General features: G+C 38.6%; 1 protein-coding gene and 1 non-coding gene across 2 annotated transcripts in view; both read left to right on the top strand.

Moving 5' to 3' along the window:
- The first annotated feature begins 6,621 nt into the window (after positions 1-6,621).
- The window catches only part of LOC105393449 (ALK tyrosine kinase receptor), a 54,316-nt gene continuing 37,899 nt past the window's right edge, over positions 6,622-23,038 (top strand). The window contains exons 1-4 of the mRNA XM_048632177.1: positions 6,622-8,510; positions 16,827-16,915; positions 17,655-17,773; positions 22,748-22,952. Of these exons, the coding sequence (XP_048488134.1) occupies positions 7,898-8,510; positions 16,827-16,915; positions 17,655-17,773; positions 22,748-22,952 (1,026 nt within the window). The 5' untranslated portion in view covers positions 6,622-7,897. The remainder of the gene's footprint in view (positions 8,511-16,826; positions 16,916-17,654; positions 17,774-22,747; positions 22,953-23,038) is intronic.
- Trnac-gca lies at positions 21,993-22,064 on the top strand. The gene has a single exon. It is a non-coding gene; the product is annotated as a tRNA-Cys (tRNA).

Raw genomic sequence — 23,038 nt, 5'->3', positions numbered from 1 at the left:
TCTGCTAGCTTTGTCTAGCAAAACTATAACTTCGGGGCTAGTACTAGAGTGTCACTCAGCTCTAGAATCGCTTGCCTCACAAAACAATAACATAACCCTCCAGTGGATAAAAGGGCACAGCGGGTCGCTGGGGAACGACGCTGCTGATGAACTTGCACGAAAGGGATCTGACACTGCACCAATAGGCCCAGAGCCGATAGTACCGATCCCTTTCAACCAAATTCGCTCTTGGTTACGTTCCCGAACGACAGAATGCCACACCAATCTCTGGAGTAACAGTGCCGAGTGCAAACAAACAAAAGCTTTTGTACCACTAATTAATACTAAACTAACACGCAAATTATTATGCTTGGACAGAGCAAACTTACGTGTCGTGATAAGTACCATAACAGGCCACTGCCGGTTAAATAAACACCTATATCGCATGAAAATCTCCACCACTCCTCTTTGCAGAAGTTGCATGGAGGAAGATAAATAAATAAATAATAAATATAAATAAATAAATTCTTTATTCACAAAAACAAGTGGTACATTACAGGGTTTGGGACTCTCCAGTTAAGTATAAACCTGTATTTGAAGAGGCCCGCTCTTTTTGTCCAATATTACATTCTTGTTTACTTATGAAGTTAAAATTATGCATATAACAATATTTTAGGTATGATAACTCATTATATTTAATTTAGTTACAGTGAAAAGTAGCTATATATGTATATAATTATTATAAACTCACGTGCAAAGAGACAGTTCCACTTAGAAAATTTAGAATTTGATCACAATATTGACGTTTTTAGTTGGTAATATTCTGGCGACTCACTGAGTCAGCTTTTTCCGTTTAGGAGCAATTTGCTGCTTTTTCTCACTGGAACCCTCTCACTGCCGTGAGTGTATTATCAAAGAAGTTAAAATTTTAAATAAACATAAGGTTGGTATTGTAGGTACAAAGTATGAATTTACGTTAATAATTTAATGATTTAGCAAAGTATGAATTTAGTTATGTAGTTAAAATTATATAAACAAAAGGCTTATTGTTACTTTTAACAGTAGGTATTTAGGTTTCATAACAATAAATTTAATGATGTAACTGTTACTTAGGTTCGTGATTTTAGAGATTCAATATTATTCTGAATAATATACCTAAGTTATGTTTTATTATACATTATTAGATAAAGTTAATTTTATAATAAGTACTAGTATGTAGGTTCATAATTATGTTAGGTACAATGGTTCAAGATAATAAATTTTCTATTTCTTCATAAGTTAAGGATTTCAACCAGATCGTTAAAGTTCTTTTACATTCACGGTATGTTAGGGAATAAATGTTTAGAATTCTATTTACTTTATTATACAGGTTTACAGATTGAGCTGAGAATTGTTTGGATGCAAAATTTGTTCTTACTGTTTTAGGTTTAATTACACTATATGCGTTTCGTTTTTGAAGAATATTTAAATCAATTGTTGTATTTTTGTGGGTTATAAGGAGGCACTGTAAAATATATAATTTTCTCACAGTTAACACATCGGCGTCATGATACAAATGTGCCGTTCTGTATCTTCTGTTCTTTTTGAGCATGACTTTTAAAATAGTTCTCTGTGCCCGTTCGATACTTATAAAGTTAGTTTTAAAAGATGAAACAGCTTTCCATGTCTTGTTACATTGCAAAGGCGTGGAGACACTACGATCAAAAATCCTCGGATCTCCGGGGTCCCTCCGGGAAGCCATGAGCAACCTAGGTCGTCTACTGGCTTTCTGGCGTGAGCTTGGGTGGCTTAATAGCTAGTCACCCAATAGGTATTTCACGCATAATGGCCCACCTTGGAGGCTAAATGCGGAAAATCAGCTCGCCATGATAGATAGATCAGGGGGGTCATTCTGAACTAAAAATAAATTTAGAAATTTTATTTTATTAATATTGGTGAATAATATGAAATTTTATTTCAACAAAGTACAACAGTGTAATTATGGTTCTGCACATGATTGTACCCCATTGTACGCATCATAGCTAGTGAGTCAGATTGAGGCAATTAGATCTGAATAACCACTGAATGGCCACTTCAACCAACCTGATGAATTATGTAGATGATATTAATTGTAATATTAGTCTTAGCATGTTGGTGACAAACCTGGCTTGGTTCTTATCCCTAGAGCCAAGCCCTAGGGTTTGTCACTATGGTGAAAGGATCAATCAGTCCAATTAGTTCTCAATTGCTGACTATCTAGGGTGTATTGGGCATATAGATACTCTCCGGGATGCCACTCCACTAATTCAATAAAATTCATATAAAGACTGACCTTAAACATAATCTGCTCCCTGAGTACCGCACACCCCACATTCAAGCTACCTCAATTGCAGTGTATGATAAGCAAGGTGCCTTGGCTATTTCATCTATATATTGTCCTCCTAAACATAAAATAACAGCTACAGAGTTCAATAACTTTTTTGGTACCCTCGGAGGAAGATACATTGTTGGCGGAGACTGGAACGCCAAAAATACATTCTGGGGCTCACGTCTCACAGTCACCAGAGGAAGAGAACTCAAGAAGAGCCTAGACCACAATGGACTTCGAGTGCTGACTACCTGCCAACCCACATACTGGCCAACGGACCCTAATAAACTACCTGACCTCCTGGACTTCTTCACATATAAAGGCCTGCAGAGCTACTACTACAAAATTGAAAGTAACTTTGATAGTACATCTGACCATACCTCTGTAATAACTACAATGAGCATTACAGTCATAGAAAGATCGAAAAAACCGTACCTATACAATAACAAGACTGACTGGCCTGGCTTCAAAGAATACTTGCAGGATCATGTTGACCTAAAACTGCTTCTGAAATCGGAAGACGACATTGACTGTGCTACAGAATATATAACAAGCCTAATTCAACAAGCGGCGTGGCTAAGCACACCTGATTATGAAGGTCCTGACAGTAGAAATATGTCAAATAAAAATAATTTGCCGCTGGAAGCCAGAGAAATGATATTGGAAAAGAGACGTCTGAGAAGAAAGTGGCATAATAGTAGACACCCAGAGGATAAAAAAGCCCTGAACAAAGCAGCTGCTGAGTTGAAGAAGTTCCTGGCCGAGGCTGAGAATGACACACTGCAAAGGCGATTGGAGTTACTAAATGCTACTTCCAACAATGAACACTCCCTGTGGAAAACTGTAAAGTCTTCACAGAAACCACAGCTGATAGAGTACCCATTGAAACGCCCAGATGGTATGTGGGCCAAAACTGATGAAGAAAGAGCGGAAGCATTTGGAGCCTTCCTTAAAAATGTATTCACTCCTAACACAGACACTGCAGACAATGCCTTTGAAGAGGAAGTAAAATCCTTCTTACAAAGTGACCTACAGCTAAGCCCACCTATCAAAAGCTGCACACCTCGAGAGCTAAAGGGAATCATAAGAGAACTACAGCTGAAAAAGGCACCAGGATACGACCTCATCACTGCTGAAGTCCTACAACAACTCCCAACAAAAGTGCTTGTCTTTCTGACAACACTTTTTAACAGTATGTTAAGGATTGGATACTTTCCTAACCAGTGGAAAGTCTCTCAAATAACGATGATCCTGAAAGCTGGAAAACCACCCCATCAAACCTCATCATATCGACCAATCAGCCTTCTGCCCTTGTTATCGAAATTATTCGAAAAAGTCATCAGCCGACGACTTAACCGATGGCTCGAGGATAACAAGATAATACCACAGCACCAGTTTGGTTTTAGAATGAAGCACTCTACAATTGAGCAGGTACATAGAGTATGCGATCACATCAGGCACACCCTAGAAAGCAAAGAGTACTGTTCAGGGGTATTCCTTGACGTGCAAGAAGCGTTCGATAAAGTCTGGCATGCTGGACTCCTATACAAATTAAAACTATGGCTTCCTCACAATTTGTTTCAACTGCTGAAATCCTACATAGAAGATCGCATTTTTTATGTGAAGATAAATGAGGGAACGTCATCTTTTCATGAGGTAAAGGCTGGAGTACCACAAGGGTCAGTACTGGGTCCATCACTGTACCTAATTTATACTTCTGACGTCCCAGAATCAGTAAATATTCTAACAGCCACATTTGCAGATGATACTGCCATCCTGGCATCGGACAAAGACCCCGTATCAGCCTCAAAAACTGTACAAAGTCATCTTGACCAGGTCCATAACTGGATGAAAAGATGGAAGATCAAGGCAAGTGCAGCCAAATCCAACCACATCACCTTCACTCTTAGACGTGACAACTGTCCTCCCGTAAAACTCGGTGGTGAAGTTCTGCCGCATCAGACGGTCGTGAAATACCTCGGATTCCATTTGGACAGGAAGCAGATCTGGAAAACTCACATTCAGAAGAAGAGAGACGAGCTGAACCAAAAGTATCGGTCACTGTCATGGTTACTTGGGAGACAGTCAAAACTATCAGTAAACAATAAACTGCTGATCTACAAGGCTGTATTAAAACCTGTCTGGACCTATGGAATACAACTGTGGGGATCAGCAAAAACCTCCAACATCGCAATAATGCAGCGGTTCCAAAACAGTGTTCTAAAAACCATAGCCCACGCACCATGGTTCACTAAAATTGATGAGGTCCATGAGTACTTACAAATGCCTACGGTAAAAGCGGAAGTGGAAAACCTCTCAAGAGCCTACAGAGATAGGATTGCTGATCACCCCAACAAGCTGGCTACTGACCTCACCAGTTGTATTCCAATAAGAAGGTTGAAAAGAAAGCACATTTGGGACGGTCTAGGACCAATTGAATAAGAAGGCAACCCAACGATGGGAGGGAGTGCCTAAAACGCCATAAAAACACTCCAAACAACTGCTTATGGTCACTCAAGACCGATTGCACGTTACAGTGACTACAAAAAAAAAAAAAAAAAATATAAAGACTGACTGATTACGGGTTCCGACACCAGGCTGAAGCATTCTGATGGAAGGATGCTGCGATCCCTAGGTCCCTGATTAGGTGTAATGGGATTGATGACAATAGCATGATTCAGTTACTTATGATGGTATACATAGCTGTGTTAACAAGTATGAATTATAATTTATATGTATTTCAATCTCACTGCTCGAAAGCCATGTTTAAAAGTTTAAAAAAGAAATAAAAATCATGGTCATTATAAATGCTGATGCACTGATGGTTTTAAAATAATGATGTATTTAGATACTTACAGTCGTCGAAATATAATAGGCCTGTTTGGATAGGTACACAAAATTGCTATTTACTCTTGATTTACTAGATGAAATACATAAAAAGACACATAATCTGGCATATTATTTAATGGCCAAAAGAAAAAATAACTTTTAAAGCACCAAAAGTTACTTATTGTTTAGATTTTTTATGATTTAGGTTTGACACCAGCTGTCATCCCATACATTTTGGAACTGTCCAAACGGGCCTATTATATTTCGACGACTGTAACTTTTTATAAATAGTGGAATTTATACATATTATATAGATTTTACATGGTGTCTAGCAAATCAGTGTCATCATCATCATTAGCCCACACCCTCCCGTGTCTCAAACAGATCACACCTGCTTTTGTTCTAAATAAGGTCAAAGATCATTGCTCTCAGAATAAAACTAGTTGCAGTGCTACTTAGCAACCAAAGGTTAGGTCTTATTAGCCTAAATGATTAGCACTTAAGTCTAAATCCAGGCCATAGCTCGTATTTTAAATCCCGAAGTTATGTGAATTGTAAATATTTACTTATGTTGTGAGAATTCTGTTTATATCAGAAGAAGAAGAAACTATAAATAGTCTCAGTTAGGAATCGGAATATTTTGATTATTGCTGTTGATTCTACAAAATAGGTAAATTACCTCGACTTTGCAGGTCTACCTCCGTCTTTCTTATAGATTTCCATTGATAAATTTGTGTTGTTTTTTACTGTCGCAAAGTTTTTTTCTATTTATCGGTAATACAATAGATTTTAAGAACTTACCCTTCAAGGATTATGGAACGAATATTTCACAACACAGCAATTCTCTTCAATATAACTTGGTAATAATCACTGTAATTCTGATTTTAATAAACAATTAATTTAAAATTGAGGTTTTATGAAACGAAACTCGGATCGAAAATTGCACGGAAAATTGACTTTTTTCTTTGTTTTTTTCCAGTGTTGCTATAATATAAAGCGTATTGTTCCTTATTACAGTATCTTATTGTTTTCTTATTAAAGTTTTTTTCTTTGCAATCAAAACAAAATTAATTACATATACGCGTAGGTATACGCAAACAGGAGATAACTAAATAACCATCTTGATAGAATCGACAACTTTGTGTATTATTTCACAAGAATATGTCACTTTTATTTTACACTATTTTCCCTAGAACACGGGAACCGAATGGAAGAGCGATTGTTCAATTTCTGCTTCTGTCAAAGCTGTCAAACTCGATCTGTTCAAAAACTATCTTATAATTTTAACCACCGATGCGTTAAGAACTTAAAACTCTTTCTGCCTTTTTTATGATTAAATTTACAATATACCTAACTTTTTATTAATTAAACATATTGTAGCAAGTTGTAAATAAGTATATTTTTTTAATTAATTACTCACTTTTAGTCCTATCCTCTATGTTAATGAGATGAGGTTTTTCGAATGTGTCAAATAAAATAATCCCCCTCTTCAAGTTCACGCATTTCGAATCCCTTACTCGAAGTCACTCCAACCAAATCACTTTGCGCTTGTTCAAAACTTCGGCCACTGATATTTACCTACTTACATTTTATGACGTAGGTAGTTATATCAGATACCTATAGTTAAAATGAAAATCTTCTGATTTTATGAAAGCTTTAATATAATACCGAAATAGGTAGGTATTGATTCACAAAACAATTTCCAAGTCAACTTTGCAAAAAAATCGGTTTACCGCTTTATCTGCGGGAAATCTAAAATCACATTTCCGTTTTCCGACTTTCCGAGACAGATCCACCGACTGAAAGCGACAACCGTCCGCGGCTCGCGTAAATAAATCTGAGGAAATTGCTTCAGACTACATCCGGTGTCGTTAAGATTCGCTCAGTTTCGCGGCAATTTTGTGCGCAGCCAATGGGAAGAGCGCATTTTAATGCTGACCAATCAAGGGCTCGCATTGCGGATAGCGATCCTAATTGAGCCAATGCTATTACCATCCTGCAACGCGACGATATCCTGCGTGGAAAAGCCCGGGAACGCGCTCTGGAGAAATCACCTGCGCAGCATCGCTCCAAACGCCGCTGCGAGATCACATCTCGCGAAAAGTAATGATTATTTTGGTCCACAGACGTTTAGTTCTGCGTACTCCCGTCTGGACGATGCGCGGCGCACGGGAATCCGTATTTTCCTACAAACAGTTAAAATGTAATAATTCGTGGTGAAAAGTGTGGAAAATCGTCGCGTAGTTTTCCATACGATTGTTTTAAGTGGACGTTTCAGTTTTGTACGGATGTTGAGTGGGTTCGCGGGTGTTGTGTCTTGACAGCGGGAGATTGGCATTCAAACAATTTCGTGACCCTCCATCGCCCATTAGCTGTTTGTGCGCGTATTGTATTGCGAGGTGTGGGCTGTCGCTCCTGCCTAGTACTTCATGTAGTGCGTAGAATGTGTTAAGTGTACCGCAGAGACTCCGTGTGTGGACAGTGCTAACATGCCCCCCATCCGAGGTTTATCGACCGACTTTGGAGGCGTGTCTTGGAGACCGGCCATATTCTATCTTCGCACTTCGCCACATTGCGTGAGGTCGCGATCCTGAACAATAAACAGGGACAATTCTAGCGTGCGTGTGCCGTGTGGGACTCTGTTATGTGGGCGAGCGTGCCGCCAGCCGTGCAATATGCGTTGTCCGAGAAGTGCGACCGAGGCGAGTGGCCAGAGACCAGCCTAAACACCACCCAGCTGTAATGGCGCTGGCTAAAGCGGTACTCATCCTGGTCTTGATCGCGGCAACCGTCGCCGATTACGACAATGAAGTCGAAAGCGAGGCTAAAAAAGCCGTGGCGGCGGAAAACGCGCAAACCCGATCAGCGAATCCGGGGAAGGAGAAAGGCGCGTTCCAGAAGCTCAGTCTCATGCTGAACAGAACTGAAGACGGGAAGAGACGGCGCGGCAAAGAGAACCTGTCGAAAATCTTCGAGATGAACCGCAAACACAAGTCTCAGAGCGAACGCCATGACCACAACGACATGTTGAACGACAATGAAGGCGCCATCATCAGCGAAGCTGAAAACGATACTAATTCGTTAACAATAAAGATGAAAGAGCTTCGGAAAGACCTTCCACCAGCTTACGAGGCGGTCAACAAATACACAGTCATGCCAAAGATCACTGGTGTCTTCTGCAACTTTGAGAACAGTTCCCAAGTAGACATGTGTCTCTGGGAATGGAACACCACTGTGTCTAACTACGGATTGGGGTTCAAAGTGGCGACGGCGGCTGATGTGGAAAGGATGAATGACTCCACTTCAGGGTTGCGGTTTTCAGGGCCAAGCACCGATGCGGATGGCAATGTCGATGGTACGTTTGCGAATGATGTTTTTAGCCCCGTAAAATGCTATAATTGAGTCTGAAGCATAGTAGTGATAATAAGGTACTTACTTACATGTAATTCACGGCTTCAACGTTTCATCAATATTATACATAGACTTAGATAATAATGGTAATTATTGCTTACGTGCACTTTCATCATCAGATGCAACTGCTTTTACGGTGCTAGTGACGCAAAAGTTGTATAGAATTAAAAGCGGAAAGTCAGACATTGGTTCAGAGGTGCGAATGGTGCGATCATAGGATTCGATACTATTTTCGAAACTACAGTAAGAGCCACTTTTACCAAACGCTAAACGTATAAAAAATAGTACTTAAATCAAATTTTAAATACATTTTGTACTAACTGACAGACGTATGACATGCTACTTTGGACAGACAGACACGTTTAGCGTTTGGTGAAATTCTACCTAACATGGAAAAAACAAATGTCACTTTTGGAACTAACAAAATTGCCTTACATTTTGACAGTGACAGTTGACGATATGCAACGTATACGGAGGTTTCAAATCTTATAATCGCTGCACAGTATACTTCCGAACCGGCGTAAGTACATCGTAAAGCAAAGCTGCGAATTTTAACACTTCTTGACATAATGTACTTTCGAACTGACGTATATCGATCGCAATAATGGTAGGTATACTTTATGCCTCACAAGCAGAGGAATTCCATAATTTCGAACTGATGGAGGTACACATCGGAATCATAAACTTTATAAATTACAAACAGCGCAATTTCGTACTTCGAAATTCAGTGGCGGAGTCGAAAATACAAGAGCTTACATGTGTATAACAAATTAGTAATAAGTTGGTAAACTAAGGGTCTGTTTCACAATGTCTGGATAATGGCAATCTATGGGATAAAAAAATGCTGTCAATGTCTAAAACATAATTACTGAGATTGATAGCGTGTTTTTTATCCCACAGGTTGTTAATATCCAGATATTGGGAAACAGGCCCTAAACATATTAAAGATGCAACATCACGAAATTAGTAAAGAGGTATACCAAAACTTAAAAAGCAATATGAGTATAGGTACCTAAGTACCTAAGTTCCTACTTATTATTAATGTGTCTATGAACTACTTTTAGGTTCTAACTAAACTGAAATCCTTTCCGCGATTTTGCACTATTAGCTCGTTCATTGTATATACGTAACACTTTTATTGTTTTCGAAAAAAGCTAAGTAGTTATTGAGTTTTTACACTCTTGACACACCCGTGTCCGATTCTCACCTAACTCACCCACTTTCGGCTTTCAATGCCACGTTTGCATCATTATATTTACAGGATAATTCATGTACTTTTTTAAATCCCTTCAAAAGCAAATAAAAACAAAATAAAGAATTTAAGTACTGTCACGGTCATATCCTAAATACTTCTATCACAGGATTCGATACTATTTTCTAAACTACAAACATATGAAAAAAACAAATGTCACTTTTCTGGAACTAAAAAGTTTGCCTTACATTTTGACAGTGACACTTGACGGTACTGTTCTTTTCCATAATATGTTTGATTCGATGATAGTATCGTATCCTGTGATAGACGTACAGACAGATTACCCAAGTCCTCGTTGTTCTATGGTTCAGACAGTGTGCCATGTTGAGTTCAGCTGAAGCACTGATAAAAACCCATTGCAATAAATTCCACAAAATCAATAAATTAATAGACATTAATAGACATCTCTGGAAAAAACCAGACATAAGAAGTAGCTCGTATCTAATAAAAACTTAAGCCTACTTACATAAACGTGTAGGACTTAGGTAGGTTTTTAAGTCTACTCAAGTAGGCTTAATACTAATAGGTATTTTGTGCCTAATTTACAGTATTTTTTACCTAATTACATTAAAAAAAACGGCCAAGAGCGTGTTGGACACGCACGTGAAAGGGTTTCGTAGCCATAAGATGGACCGACCGCTGGACAAAAATTTTTTCCATACATTACCATTTAGTTAGGTTAGGGCAACGGCACGTTATAAGTTGGTTGAGTTGTATAAAAATAAGGGGCCGTCCATTAATCACGTGAGGTCGTTTTTCTCATTTTTTGACCCCCCCTCCCCCCTGGTGATATTTGGTGAGGTTTGGGACCACCCCCCCCTCCCCCACCCTGGATCACGTGTATTTTTTTGGTAGTCTATGTAAAGGCTATTTTTGACTAGAAAAAATATAACGAAACTTGCGTTTTCAATTGAAAAACATTTATGTGAAATTGCAATAAAATTTATACTAGGGTAACAGTACCGGTTATCGGCCACTTAAGCGACTTGTTGACTTCAGAGTTAATTTCTATCATAATGTTGTGTGTCAAGATTTTCCAAAAAAATATCATTGGATCTTTCAATAGTCTAGTTTTATAAAACCTTCAGTTTATAGACGTAGCAGTTATACATGATTTTAAAAAATATATTTTTTGTAAAAATAGCAAATATACCGGTTATCGGCCATTTTACCCAGTTATCGTCCACCAGTGCACTGGTTATCGGCCACGTAATTCACAGTACAAAAACGAGTCTTATTCAGTAGTTCATATAGGGTTTTTGAAATAACAAATTAAAATCAAAAGTCAAATTAGCTACTCTTGGCATTGGCATCCATAAAAATTATAGGCCGTTTTATTATCTAATGGCCGGAATCAGGTTTAATTTTACCTATTTTCGGCCGCCTACTATTTCAGACGGCCGGAATAAGGTGTAATTTTTACCTATTTTCGGCCGCTTATTTCGACGGCCGGAAACAGGTTTTGTTTTAACTGGTTATCGGCCGCTAAACATTCGATATTTTTTTAAGGTCATATCTTTGAAACTATGAGGTATTCTGGCGGCCGGAATCTAGTTGTCAATTCACAAAATTCTAGCTGTTCACTAATATAATGGAATCTATGTTAGTGCATTTAAGGTTTCCGCAATATAGGCAAAATTGAATGACTACACTTATACCGGTTTCCGACCACCCGGCCGGAAACTAGATTTTGAAATAAATCGATAACCTATTGTCCGACCACCAAAAATATTACTGTTTATTAATGTTTAGGGTGGTTTAGGCACTTGAATATTGAAATTAAACATACTTTAATACACACAAACCAATTCAATTACTAATAAAACAGTAGGAATACTTAAAAACTTACCTCTGAGAATCAATCCACCTGCTATTTTTTCTGCTAAATTTGCCACGCATCCACACACAAAATTTTGAAATGGTGACTGAGGGCTCAGTTCGCAAATTTCGAGGTCATGCCGTTGGATTATGAACCTTGATGTTCGTTCGGGTCGAATGGCGCGAAAATAGAAAGGAGATGTCTCAATACTATCCTTTTATTCAAAATAATGTGCGAAGTGGCCGGAAAGGGGTAGTGGCCGGCAAACCGGTACGTTTACCCTATAAATCGTTCAAATTTTTAGGCCGTTCAAAATTTCGGTTCAGAAATACCTCGCTTTTTGTCAAAAAATTAATACACGTGATGTGTAACGAGCCCCCCCCCTCCACCTGGTGATGTTTCGTGAGGTTTTCCGTACCCCCTCCCCCCCCCCTTTGAGCCTCACGTGATTAATGGACGGCCCCTAACTACAATCGAACTATAAAGTCCTGACATTAAAGAGTGCGATTTAGCAAAGACTTTTTATCATTATCAGTTATTTACTTATTACTTTTACATACATTTAAAAAATAAAATACCATTATAGCTTTTTAACGGATTTGCCCTTTAATAAATAAAATAAGTAGGTACATCGATTAAATACGGTTTGTAACAATTAGTTAGGATCCACTTCCGTTTTCAGGACTTTATAGTTTTAATGTAAGTATAATGATACAGAGTCCGCTGTAGTTTTCGTTGAAAGTACCTACTTGCTTGGAGGTACCTACACAAAAAAATTTGTTCAGAATTATTGTAATAGTAAGTATTTCAAAAGTTTGCATTTGTTAGAGGGGGGGGAGGCAGTCCAATTATTTTTCGATAATTTTAAAAACCAATTCTTGTATTCTCAGTATACAAATACATCTCTCCACCAATTTTCGTGGCAATCGGTGCAGAAAAGGCGGAGAACGAGTCAGGATAGATAGACAGACAGACGGACAGACATGACGAAACTATAAGGGTGCCCTAGTAGACTTACGGGACCCTAATAAAAAAAATGCATAGCACTCAAAGTTGGTACTTATGCAAAGCCATTATAATATCTGGACTTTACTAGACAGCCCTTTTATTTATAAATAGTTAATTGAAAAATTCCCTCATTTAAATCACTATAAATTATCTGTGTTTTCAGTAAAGTATGATTTTTTTTTTTTGCACATAAAACACATAATAAGTAAAAATTCAATCTTATTTTACAAAACAAAAAGTATTCTTGCGCACATCTTACATTTAAAATCACAAAATGAACAGGGGCCCCCGAACTAGGCTTTGCCCGTATCTCGGGGTACCATTAAAATCAAAATCTTAATATAGCAACCTGTTTTAGTTATGTAAGCATTGGTACCTACTTAACTGTTAAGTACCATCTATTTGCAGAACAAACAACCTCTATATCATTCTTATTAGTTCTTTCTTTCTAAAACTTACGTACCTATATGCTAACCTCTGATATCCCAATACCTTTAATTATTTTAAATCCAACTTTAGCTTGATTCGTTCCGGAGCCTTGTTACACAGAACAGAACGTTGCCGGTAACAATAAAATACTTATGTAAAATGTAACAACAATATTAATTAACCCTTATTTATAACCGTACATGGATGCCACATTGTTTTGAGTTGAGAGTTTAGGTAGCTAACATAATTTTAATAATTTATTAGGTACACAAATTTTATTATTAAGGGCGGATTCGACCAACGTCGAGTAACTTTTTACTCGAGAGTAAACTACCAGTTACTCGCGAGTAAGCAGATTTTGCATTCTACCAAACCTGAAACCAAGATAAGTAGCTTATCCCAAGAATAAAATGTTATACCGCCAAAATTTACCGTGTAACGAGCTTATCCGAGAGTAATTTTGTAATGGCGGCAGGACATCAGCTGATTAGAAAACCGTCATAATGACATAAACACATCTGTCAAATCATAAACAAAAGTACGTTAAAAGGCAAATTCTCAGAATAACAACAGCGAATAAAATATTAAAACATAAACAATTTCCTACTATTATAATCCATTCAAACTAAGTTGGCATGTCATTTCTATTGCATGCTTTGAAAACGCAGCTATTTTTATTTTAGTTGCAGTATAGTTTCGTTCCTCGTTCATTCAATTAATCATGGTATAACTTGGTAGAATGCAAATGTACTTATCCCAGATATTTACTCGCGTACCTATTAATTTTATTCCGGTATAGTTATTCTCGTGTAACGAGATGTTTGGACGAATCCACCCTAAAGCGACAAACCTCAACAATTTTTGCCGGATAGGCGGAATTTTGTTTAGGTTTGTATTTGGTACATTTTTTTCTATAATAATTTTACTTATTAAGTACGTTCCTACTTAGACTCTCTGTAAAGTTCTAAAAATAACTACTACTAAGCTGTATAAATAGGTACCAAGTATGGGAGTGATAGTAGTTGACCAATAGGTAATTATACAGGTGTTGCAAAAAGGGTATACCAAGCCGAAAGGGAGTGACTCAGGGGGCTATTCTGAACAACTTTTGTTTTACAAGTTTTGGAAATTCTTCTTTTTGCAACATCCTGTATGTGCTAAGGCACAAAAACACCACAATGCCACAATAAGGGAAGGATACAAATTTTAAAAACAAAACATCTTGCTATTAAATAAATGATCTAAGTAACCTTGCTTCATTTGTCATGCAATTCACTATGAGAAATATAGAAATAAAAAAAATTCTAATATCAAGGACCTAACAAATGCGTCTAACGAAGATGAAATTGTGCTTTTACAAAATTATCTAGTTGTTGAGATGTATTGATCAATGATTGCATCCAATTGAGTTAAGTAGTTAGTTAGGTTCCTACTGTTATTGCAACCTAGAAATTTATTTCCAACCGTAATTTGAACTACAAGCGTAGATACCGTAGACGTGCTACAACGCAAACTTTGCAACACAAACAAATGCCAGTACATAGAATGATCGACGCCCTTGGCCACCACTCCGATACTGCTTTGGTCCATCTGCCGTCTTCGCGCCTTGCCTGTTGCGCTGCCCATCTCCATTTCAGCTTCGTGATCCGTCTCCCAACGTCTTGAACCTTAATCCTAACTATGTCGAATCTCTACGTTCTTACGTTATAGGGAAAAAGTCTCCCATCGTTGGCCCGTTGCAAAGTTAGCGTTGTTGTCCAGCATTGCATTGAGTCTGCCTCCACTAAACAACAATGGTAGTTCATTAGACCGGGATTAGTATTCAAATCTCGATGTCACACACAGGCCATCGGTGACCATTGTTGTATTACCGAGCTGTAGGATTAGATCTCACTTAATTAGGGCCATAGTCTATGGTTTTAGTCCAGCCCCTGAAAAGCTATGTACCTACTTAGTTATTGCATCTACAGTAAGGGTCAATTCAGACGTACCACAACCACACCACAGCCACAACCACACCACAACCACGCGATGTGGTCGGGCGTATATTTTGTATTGACAATGAATAATCCAATTCACACGTGCCACATTTTGCCGTTGTTATCGACCACCTGTGTAATACGACCACATCGCAACCACATCGCAACCACAACGCAACCACATCGCAACGGCAACGCCGCCACGCGGCGGCGGCACCGCGGCCACCTCCTCTCCCTATTAAATGCACACGACGACGTGGTTACCACATCGCAATGACAGCGACAACGCAACCACATCGACATTTTGTCGCTGCCACAACGCAACTGCAAAAAGCCGCTGTCACACTATTCACACGTAACCACAGCTTGACCACATTTTATCGCTGCGACGTGGTGTGGTTGTGGTACGTGTGAATTGACGCTTAGGTCCGAGCCCCTAGTACGGGTTATGAAATTTACAAAAACGAAAAAAGTTTAAGATTCTCCTGTCATCTGCATACGTTATGTGTCAAATGTTTCAGTCTAGTTTTCGCTAGAAGGGCCACTTTTTATGCAAGAAAACGGAAACTTATAGTTTTTGACAAACTATCAAACCTGTACTAGAACCCTGCGAACACCTTGATAGTTCCTGAAATTAGCTGAAAATGCACTTTTGTCCCTTGTCAAACTAACGAACCGCCTGTTCATTCTTTCAAAGATTGACCGTTGGTTACTGTGACAAAGGACGAAAGTAATCGCAGCCTACCATATGGACCAATATGGTATAAATGGTGAAATGGACCATAACAAATTGCCGTTATTTACCTAATCGATGACCTTTAGATCAGTTAGATCAGTTAGATTAGATTAGTTTATTAAAACGGCCAAACGCGCACAAACATACACATACAGGTCACACTGAGAACCTCCTTTTTGAAGCCGGTTTAAAAGTGAGTTCAGCGCAAAATAAAACACGTCTTACCATCCAGACTGGGTTACTTTAGAATCTCTAGATTGACAAAAACCGAACGAACGAGAGATGTCTTGCAATCAGAGTCGTGAGCACAAGTTTCGATCCTCCGTTAACGTTGCGTATCGTCAACTGTCACTGTCAAAATGTAAGGCAAAGTTAGTTCCAAAAGTGACATTTGTTTTTCCATATGTTAGGTGGAATTTCACCAAACGCTAAACGTATTTAGTAGCCTGTCATACGTCTGTCAGTTAGTACAAAATGTATTTAAAATTTGATTTAATTACGTTTAGCGTTTGGTAAAAGTGACCCTTCGTGTAGATTCGAAAATAGTATCGAATCATATGCTCGCTGCACCGTACGTTTAACACAGCGAGATAGAGTCGTGGCTAGCAAGTAGCACATCAGGGATCCGAAACTACGTTTTTCTTAAGCTTCAGTGACCCCCCTTAGATACGCAAAACCACCCACATAGTGACATTTAGCACAAACTTGTGTACACTTATTTCTATAAACATGTGTATGTATAACTTATGTATAACTATGTATGCTAGGGCTAATTTTAAGGTAAGGAAAACCATCCACCATTCCGACTTGGCTAAAGATGTATCAAACACGCTAGTAAAAAGTCACGTGACCAATAAAGTTTCAAAGGAAAATTATATATATTTTTTCGCGAATTTTACATTCTGATTTAATTTCCGGGCTTAGATGTAACATGCTGCACACATACGTTTCAGCTAGGTATATCCTTTTTGCAACACCCTGTATTATTATCACCAGGCCTTTCGACATTGCATTCAAAACACGTTTGTTGTTTGCAGGTCACTTCTTGTACCTCCCCGTGGACCCCACTACCGACAACATGGTGATCAAGTCACCACCCTTCAGGGGACTTTGGGAGTTTTGTAAGGTAAGGTATTTTCAGACTATAAATATTTAATGTTGATGAAATTGTGGGGTAAATGAGTTATTAGATTGCCGACCTACTATAGAAGTTGACACCTTAAGAAAAATAAGAAATGAGTTACTGATTGGAGACCACGAATTACCAAAAGTAGCGTCGGACGCCTTCCTGCTGAACCATCGGCCTAGATAGGTAGCTGGTAGTGGCTGAAGAGGAAAGCCGAGGACAGAGAGTTTCGGCGCCCCTTGGGATGCCTATGTCCAATAGTGGCCGATTACTTGCTGATTATGATAATGATTTAAAAAGGTTTTGCTTTGAAAAAATTACTAAAGTACCTACCCATATATATAAACAAAACGTACTCAACCGCTTCATTTTGTAGAGGTACTTATGAGTTGAGACTTTACAACTACATTAAGTGTGAGGACTGAGGACCTATTAAAAGAACGGTCTTAAAAAATATATGGTATCAACATCGCTGCTGCCTTACCGCTGCGCTGCGAAGCCGCAACGTATCAATGGGGCATCCATCCTAACAAAATATACTAATTTGCCTGTAGTTACCTAAGTAGTTACTGCTGACATCCATAAGCATCGTCTCTCGTCTGTCAAACATCCGTCAGATCTATACAAGTAACGCCTTTACTAGCGAGCGCCGGCGCCGTTGCGTTGCTTATGGATTGTTCGTTGATGATACCCCAACACAACTGCTCTCCCTCTAACTAACCCCCCGTCTCTCCCACAGTTCGAGGCCCACATCCACCAGTCCAAGATGGCCAACGCGAGCATCCGCCTGGTCTCAGAGTCCACCAGCAGCGAGGTGCAGTGGATTCTACTGGAGCTCACCGGGAACAACTTGCAAGTGTGAGTACAGTCGACAACAGAGATATGTGACCAGAGCAACATGTGTCAGAGTGTACCAGCAGCGAGGTGCAGTGGATCCTGCTGGAGCTCACCGGGAACAACTTGCAAGTATGAGTACAGTCGACAACAGAGATATGTGACCAGAGCAAGATGTGTCAGAGTGTACCAGCAGCGAGGTGCAGTGGATCCTGCTGGAGCTCACCGGGAACAACTTGCAAGTGTGAGTACAGTCGACAACAGAGATATGTGACCAGAGCAAGATGTGTCAGAGTGTACCAGCAGCGAGGTGCAGTGGATCCTGCTGGAGCTCACCGGGAACAACTTGCAAGTGTGAGTACAGTCGACAATAGAGATATGTGACCACTACTGGCCACCCCAGTTTGATCCTCGCGTATGCACTAAAATATTTTTCATTGGTACAGTCCACAATAGAGATAAGTGACCTCCCCGTGTGCACTTTTGCAGACAGACGTAACAGTGTGATCCGTATCTATCTTGAAAGCTGGTAGAGGTTCTTACATTTAGGGCATAGGAAAGATAGATCTGGGTTTGGATAACCTGCTTAAGTAAGTATCTCTATAGCTGTCTATACCCACGCCTGTCTCTAAGAGGGGTAGGCAAAGATTAGGGATCTCCACGTGTAACGATTGACATATTTATTTAACTTATTTTTCATTGAGCGCAAAATTTAGCACTAGTACGGTCAACAAAAACGATAACCAGACCCTGGGCCAAACGGTTTTATTTAATGCCTTATCCGAAATTCAACCTTTTAAAAGGCTTGTATTTAAACCTCCACCAGAAATTATATGATACTGCCGCCAATAAATTCGAAATCTCCGCCAAAACGGATAAATCATCACCAAATCATGCTTCCCAAAATATTTTTGAAATGAACCAAGTTATTTTTTACTGCATACTGTAAAACTATATTGACACCATTAAAATTTATTTCAAACCAAATAAAGTATATCATCGCTATATAGATGTAACCAATATATTCTTTTATCAGTATCATTTTAATAATCCTTTCTAACCAAAAAAGTAAAAGTAAATATTAAAAATTTAGTTTATACCAAATAATAAATAGCTTATCCCAAAACAAAGTCACTTGTTAAATTGCTTTATGAATTAATGAAATCATTAGTATGTGCCTAGTAAAATCTATCCGTTACGCCATCTCGACTCCCATTCGTGTGGCCGAGGGTTTGAATTTTGCCATGTACCAATAAATTCTATAGAAATAAGGAATTGAAATACAATTTATTATAGTTAAGTGCTTGGTGCTTGGGGTTTCTCTGATGGATCGTATCAGAAATGAGGTTATCTGTCAGAGGACTAAGGTTATTGACATAGCTGTCAAAATATGCAAGCTGAAATGGCAGTGGGCTGGTCATATCTGCCGAAGAACCGATAACTGTTGGGGTAGACGAGTTCTCGAGTGGAGACCTCGAACAGGCAAACGCAGCGTGGGACGCCCTCCTGCCCGCTGGACTGACCTTAGGCGGGTTGTGGTTGGATGAGGAAGGCCGAGGACCGAGTGTTGTGGCGCTCCTTGGGAGAGGTCTATGTCCAGCAGTGGATGATTATTGGCTGATGATCATGATGATGATAGGTAAATGTATGTATATGAGTATGCGGGCGCGGGGGGATGGCGCCGCTTAAATTTGACCTTGTCCAGAAGGGGTGAATTTGCCGCGATGTATTGAGGTCGATGTACTAGACATCAACATTGCGTCCACAAGCATCGCGCAAATTCAAAATTCATGCCGCACCACTCTTAAAGCCGCAAATGCCTACATATTAAAATTAACAGGTAAATCGATTACCTTTATTTATACTATATTTTATATTGTTTTTGGGTAGGATAACTTGGTGATATAAAAAAAAATTGAACACTTAGTTTTGGTGTCAATGTTTATATTTTAGTATAGCATAATTTGGTGATGATTTATCCGTTTTGGCGACGAAAAAGATTTTTTATTGTAAACTTGCAATGGACAACATTTCATTTTCTTTACCCTATATGTTTATTAGCTATTCGGAAAGGTTATAAAAAAATTGAGGACCCGTATTTTTTTTATTTTGTATATACATGAATTTTTGCATGTTATTTTTAACTTTAAAGTTAATTATTTTAAAACCGGAAATGACATCACATATTAGGCTCAATGTTTATTTTTGTCTATTGCCTTAGTCTCGAAAAAAAACATAAATGACACTGACAAGTGACATTTAAACTTTGTTTACATGCCAACCAACAAATGGGTCATTTTCAAATGACATTGATATTTCTGATGATACAAAGTAGGTACTTATCATGTAAAAAAATAAACAGAAGCATTTTTTAAGCTATGTAGGTGGTGGCACGCTCTGGGACATATTAAATAGAGGTAATCTCTTAATAAGTACTAACCATTTTAAATTAAAAAAATAGTCAGAAAGTGTCAGAAAAGAATTTATGAAAATGACCCAAATAAACAACAACGACTCGATAAAACGTCAACGTCAATCAAAAATGAAAGTGACAGTTACTTTGTTTTTTAAATCTATAGGCTTTGATCATCAAAATGCATCGCACCTGATGCATGACGTCATCAGCACTTTTTTACTATTTTATGATTTTCTCGAAAATGATACATCCAAAAAATACAAAAACATTTTTTTTTGTGGCCTTGAGAGCTAAATCTCGAAATGGTTTTCGATTTATAGCAGCTTTAGTTTTTTGAAATGTTGTCCATTATTTGGAGGCGTGTTTATTTATTTTGGAACGTAAACGTTTTTTTTGGGGTTTCGATTTTGGAGTTCATTTAATTAATATGGTTTTAATTTTTTTTTTTGGTGCAATGTATTAGCGTACAATTATTTTTTTTTGGTGATGATTTAAATTGTACCCCTTTTAAAAGACATTTTAATTTAAGGTTTTTTTTTCGTGACATGAATAAATGTCACCTTTGATCGCACCGTCATGGGTCAATGGAGGTTTAAAACTAAAGTACAATGTTTGCGCTGGAGGCGGTCTCTTTTGCTGTCTGTACTACTCTGATACTATAAATGGGGCAATTTTTCAATTTATATTTAAAAGAGACGACTCGAGTGGCAGATGTGTCACCTCCACATCTAACTAAGTATAAATAAATTATGGAGCGAGACAGAACTATAAGCCTATTCTGAACTGCCCCTGCCGCCGCCGCCGCCGCCGCAAATTTTACTTAGCTCTATCTATACAGAAACACAGTTCGGTTCAAACAACTTGAACTGTGGTTCTGTGTATAGAGTAGGTTTAGTGTCGGTTCAACCGAACAATCTTAATCCACTGCAGGATATGGGCCTCCTCCATAAGACTGGAAGGTGTTTGCCATAATCTCCACGCTTGTCAGGCGGTTTAAAGTCTTGGAGATGGAACAATATCAAATCAAATGATTTACTTAGGTGTTGCTAAATTGCTATCCCACTAACTACTGACGCTATAAAGGACACTGCCCGTCTGTCTGTCACTAGACTTTATATTTAGGATTCCGCGGCAAACGGCTCTAAACTCATGTAAGAAGAAGATAGAATATGTAAGTGCAAGTTGAGTTCATTTTGTTCTGTTTTGTGTCTGGATTTAGTCTCCTTCCCTCGCATGAATGTAGCTACTTGTGTAGGTAGGCGGTTAATGCATTGTGTAGAGTTAAGTTGTTGACCGGAAAGGAATTCAGTTATCGTGGGTGTTTATTGTGTTTGTGTAGGTAGCCTACATACTAGGTATTAATAATGCAACAAAGATGGTTTTACCTATTTAGGTTTTAAGTTTTGATCTTGAACTTGCACTTGCCAGCGAAAAGGAGTTACAATAATGAACCGACTGTGCATTGTATACTTAACAGAGAATATACCTAGGTAGGTACTTAATTAATTATGAAATATGATTGCTAGGCAAGGCTGCTAGGCAGGTATCTACGTGCTGAAAACAATAAAAAAAAAAAAAAAAAACACGCACTCACGCCTTGTACTAATGTACTCCCTTGCGGGGTAGGCAGAGGTGCATTGCTGCACCCACTTTAACTTTTGAAAACAATAAAAATGTATAATTACTAATATTACTTAGGTACTTATGCTAATCCATGAGCTCATTAGATTTTGTACGTGATTATCGTAAAACACAATTATTACCAAACCGTGATAAATATTTCCGTCAAGTCTCATTATGATTCACAATTTCACTCGTCCTTGTATCGGGGATATAGCTCAGTGGTAGAGCATTCGACTGCAGATCGAGAGGTCCCCGGTTCAAACCCGGGTGTCCCCTGGTAATCTCTTTTGTTTTATAGTTTTTTTGGTTTTCTTTTTATAATGGAGGCGTTTTTAATTATATTTTGATTCCTTAGACGGTGCAGTCAGATAATGATTACTAACTAAGATTATGATTCTAAGGGCTGATTTTTCAATTGTCAGATAAACGTTATAGATCTGGGTCTGGGGAATAGAATTGTTGCTGTCACTGTCTCCTACAAACATTCTGACGCGACATCATCAGAATTATTCTCCAGATAACTTTTATCTGACCATTGAAAAAACAGCCCTAACAATAATTGATTATCATACCTTAGGTATGATGGATAAGACATAGGTATTAGGTACGTACTCGTATTCGTTTTGTTCTACTTATTTTAGGCCCCGAGTTCGAATTTCAGATTTCGCCCTCGGATCTATACCTTATTTAAGGATTTCTTGGGTCTTTCATGGGCAATTGTTGGCGGGCACTGATAATGACGACAGGATGTACTTATCTACATTGAACCCCATTAAATTGGCGTTTTATGAACTTTCAGAGATGCGTAAGAGTGTTCGCTCATTCCCAATACAAAGAGAGGATCCTCCGACAAATCGGGTGGTGTGGAGACAGTGGAGTGGCCCGGCAGCGATAGACCACCAACTAAAATTATAGTATACTCAATGATGACAACTAACCATCATAATCCTTGTCCCCAGCTGGCACCCAATACGCTTCACCATCGGCAAAGTCCTCCAAGAAGTCCGAGTCATGCTGGAGATCACTCGCCCGGCGCAGATCTCGCTCAACCAGCCGTTGCCCCACATCGCTGTGGACAATATCAGGATGCTGGAGTGTTTGCCGGAACCCCCGGTGTTTAATGGGGAGTGCCAGGCTGGGCAGCTGAAGTGTAATATTATTAATGTGAGTAGATTTGAGAGTATGTTTTGATTAAAGATGGGGAAATGCCCGTAAAAATCAATTTCTCGAAATTCCTTTTGTAACTTCTT

Source organism: Plutella xylostella, chromosome 31 (genome assembly GCF_932276165.1).
Source record: "Plutella xylostella chromosome 31, ilPluXylo3.1, whole genome shotgun sequence".
In the NCBI taxonomy this organism is placed as follows: domain Eukaryota; kingdom Metazoa; phylum Arthropoda; class Insecta; order Lepidoptera; family Plutellidae; genus Plutella; species Plutella xylostella.
Note: the sequence above shows the minus strand (reverse complement) of the source record. Positions and strands in the feature narration are given on the sequence as shown.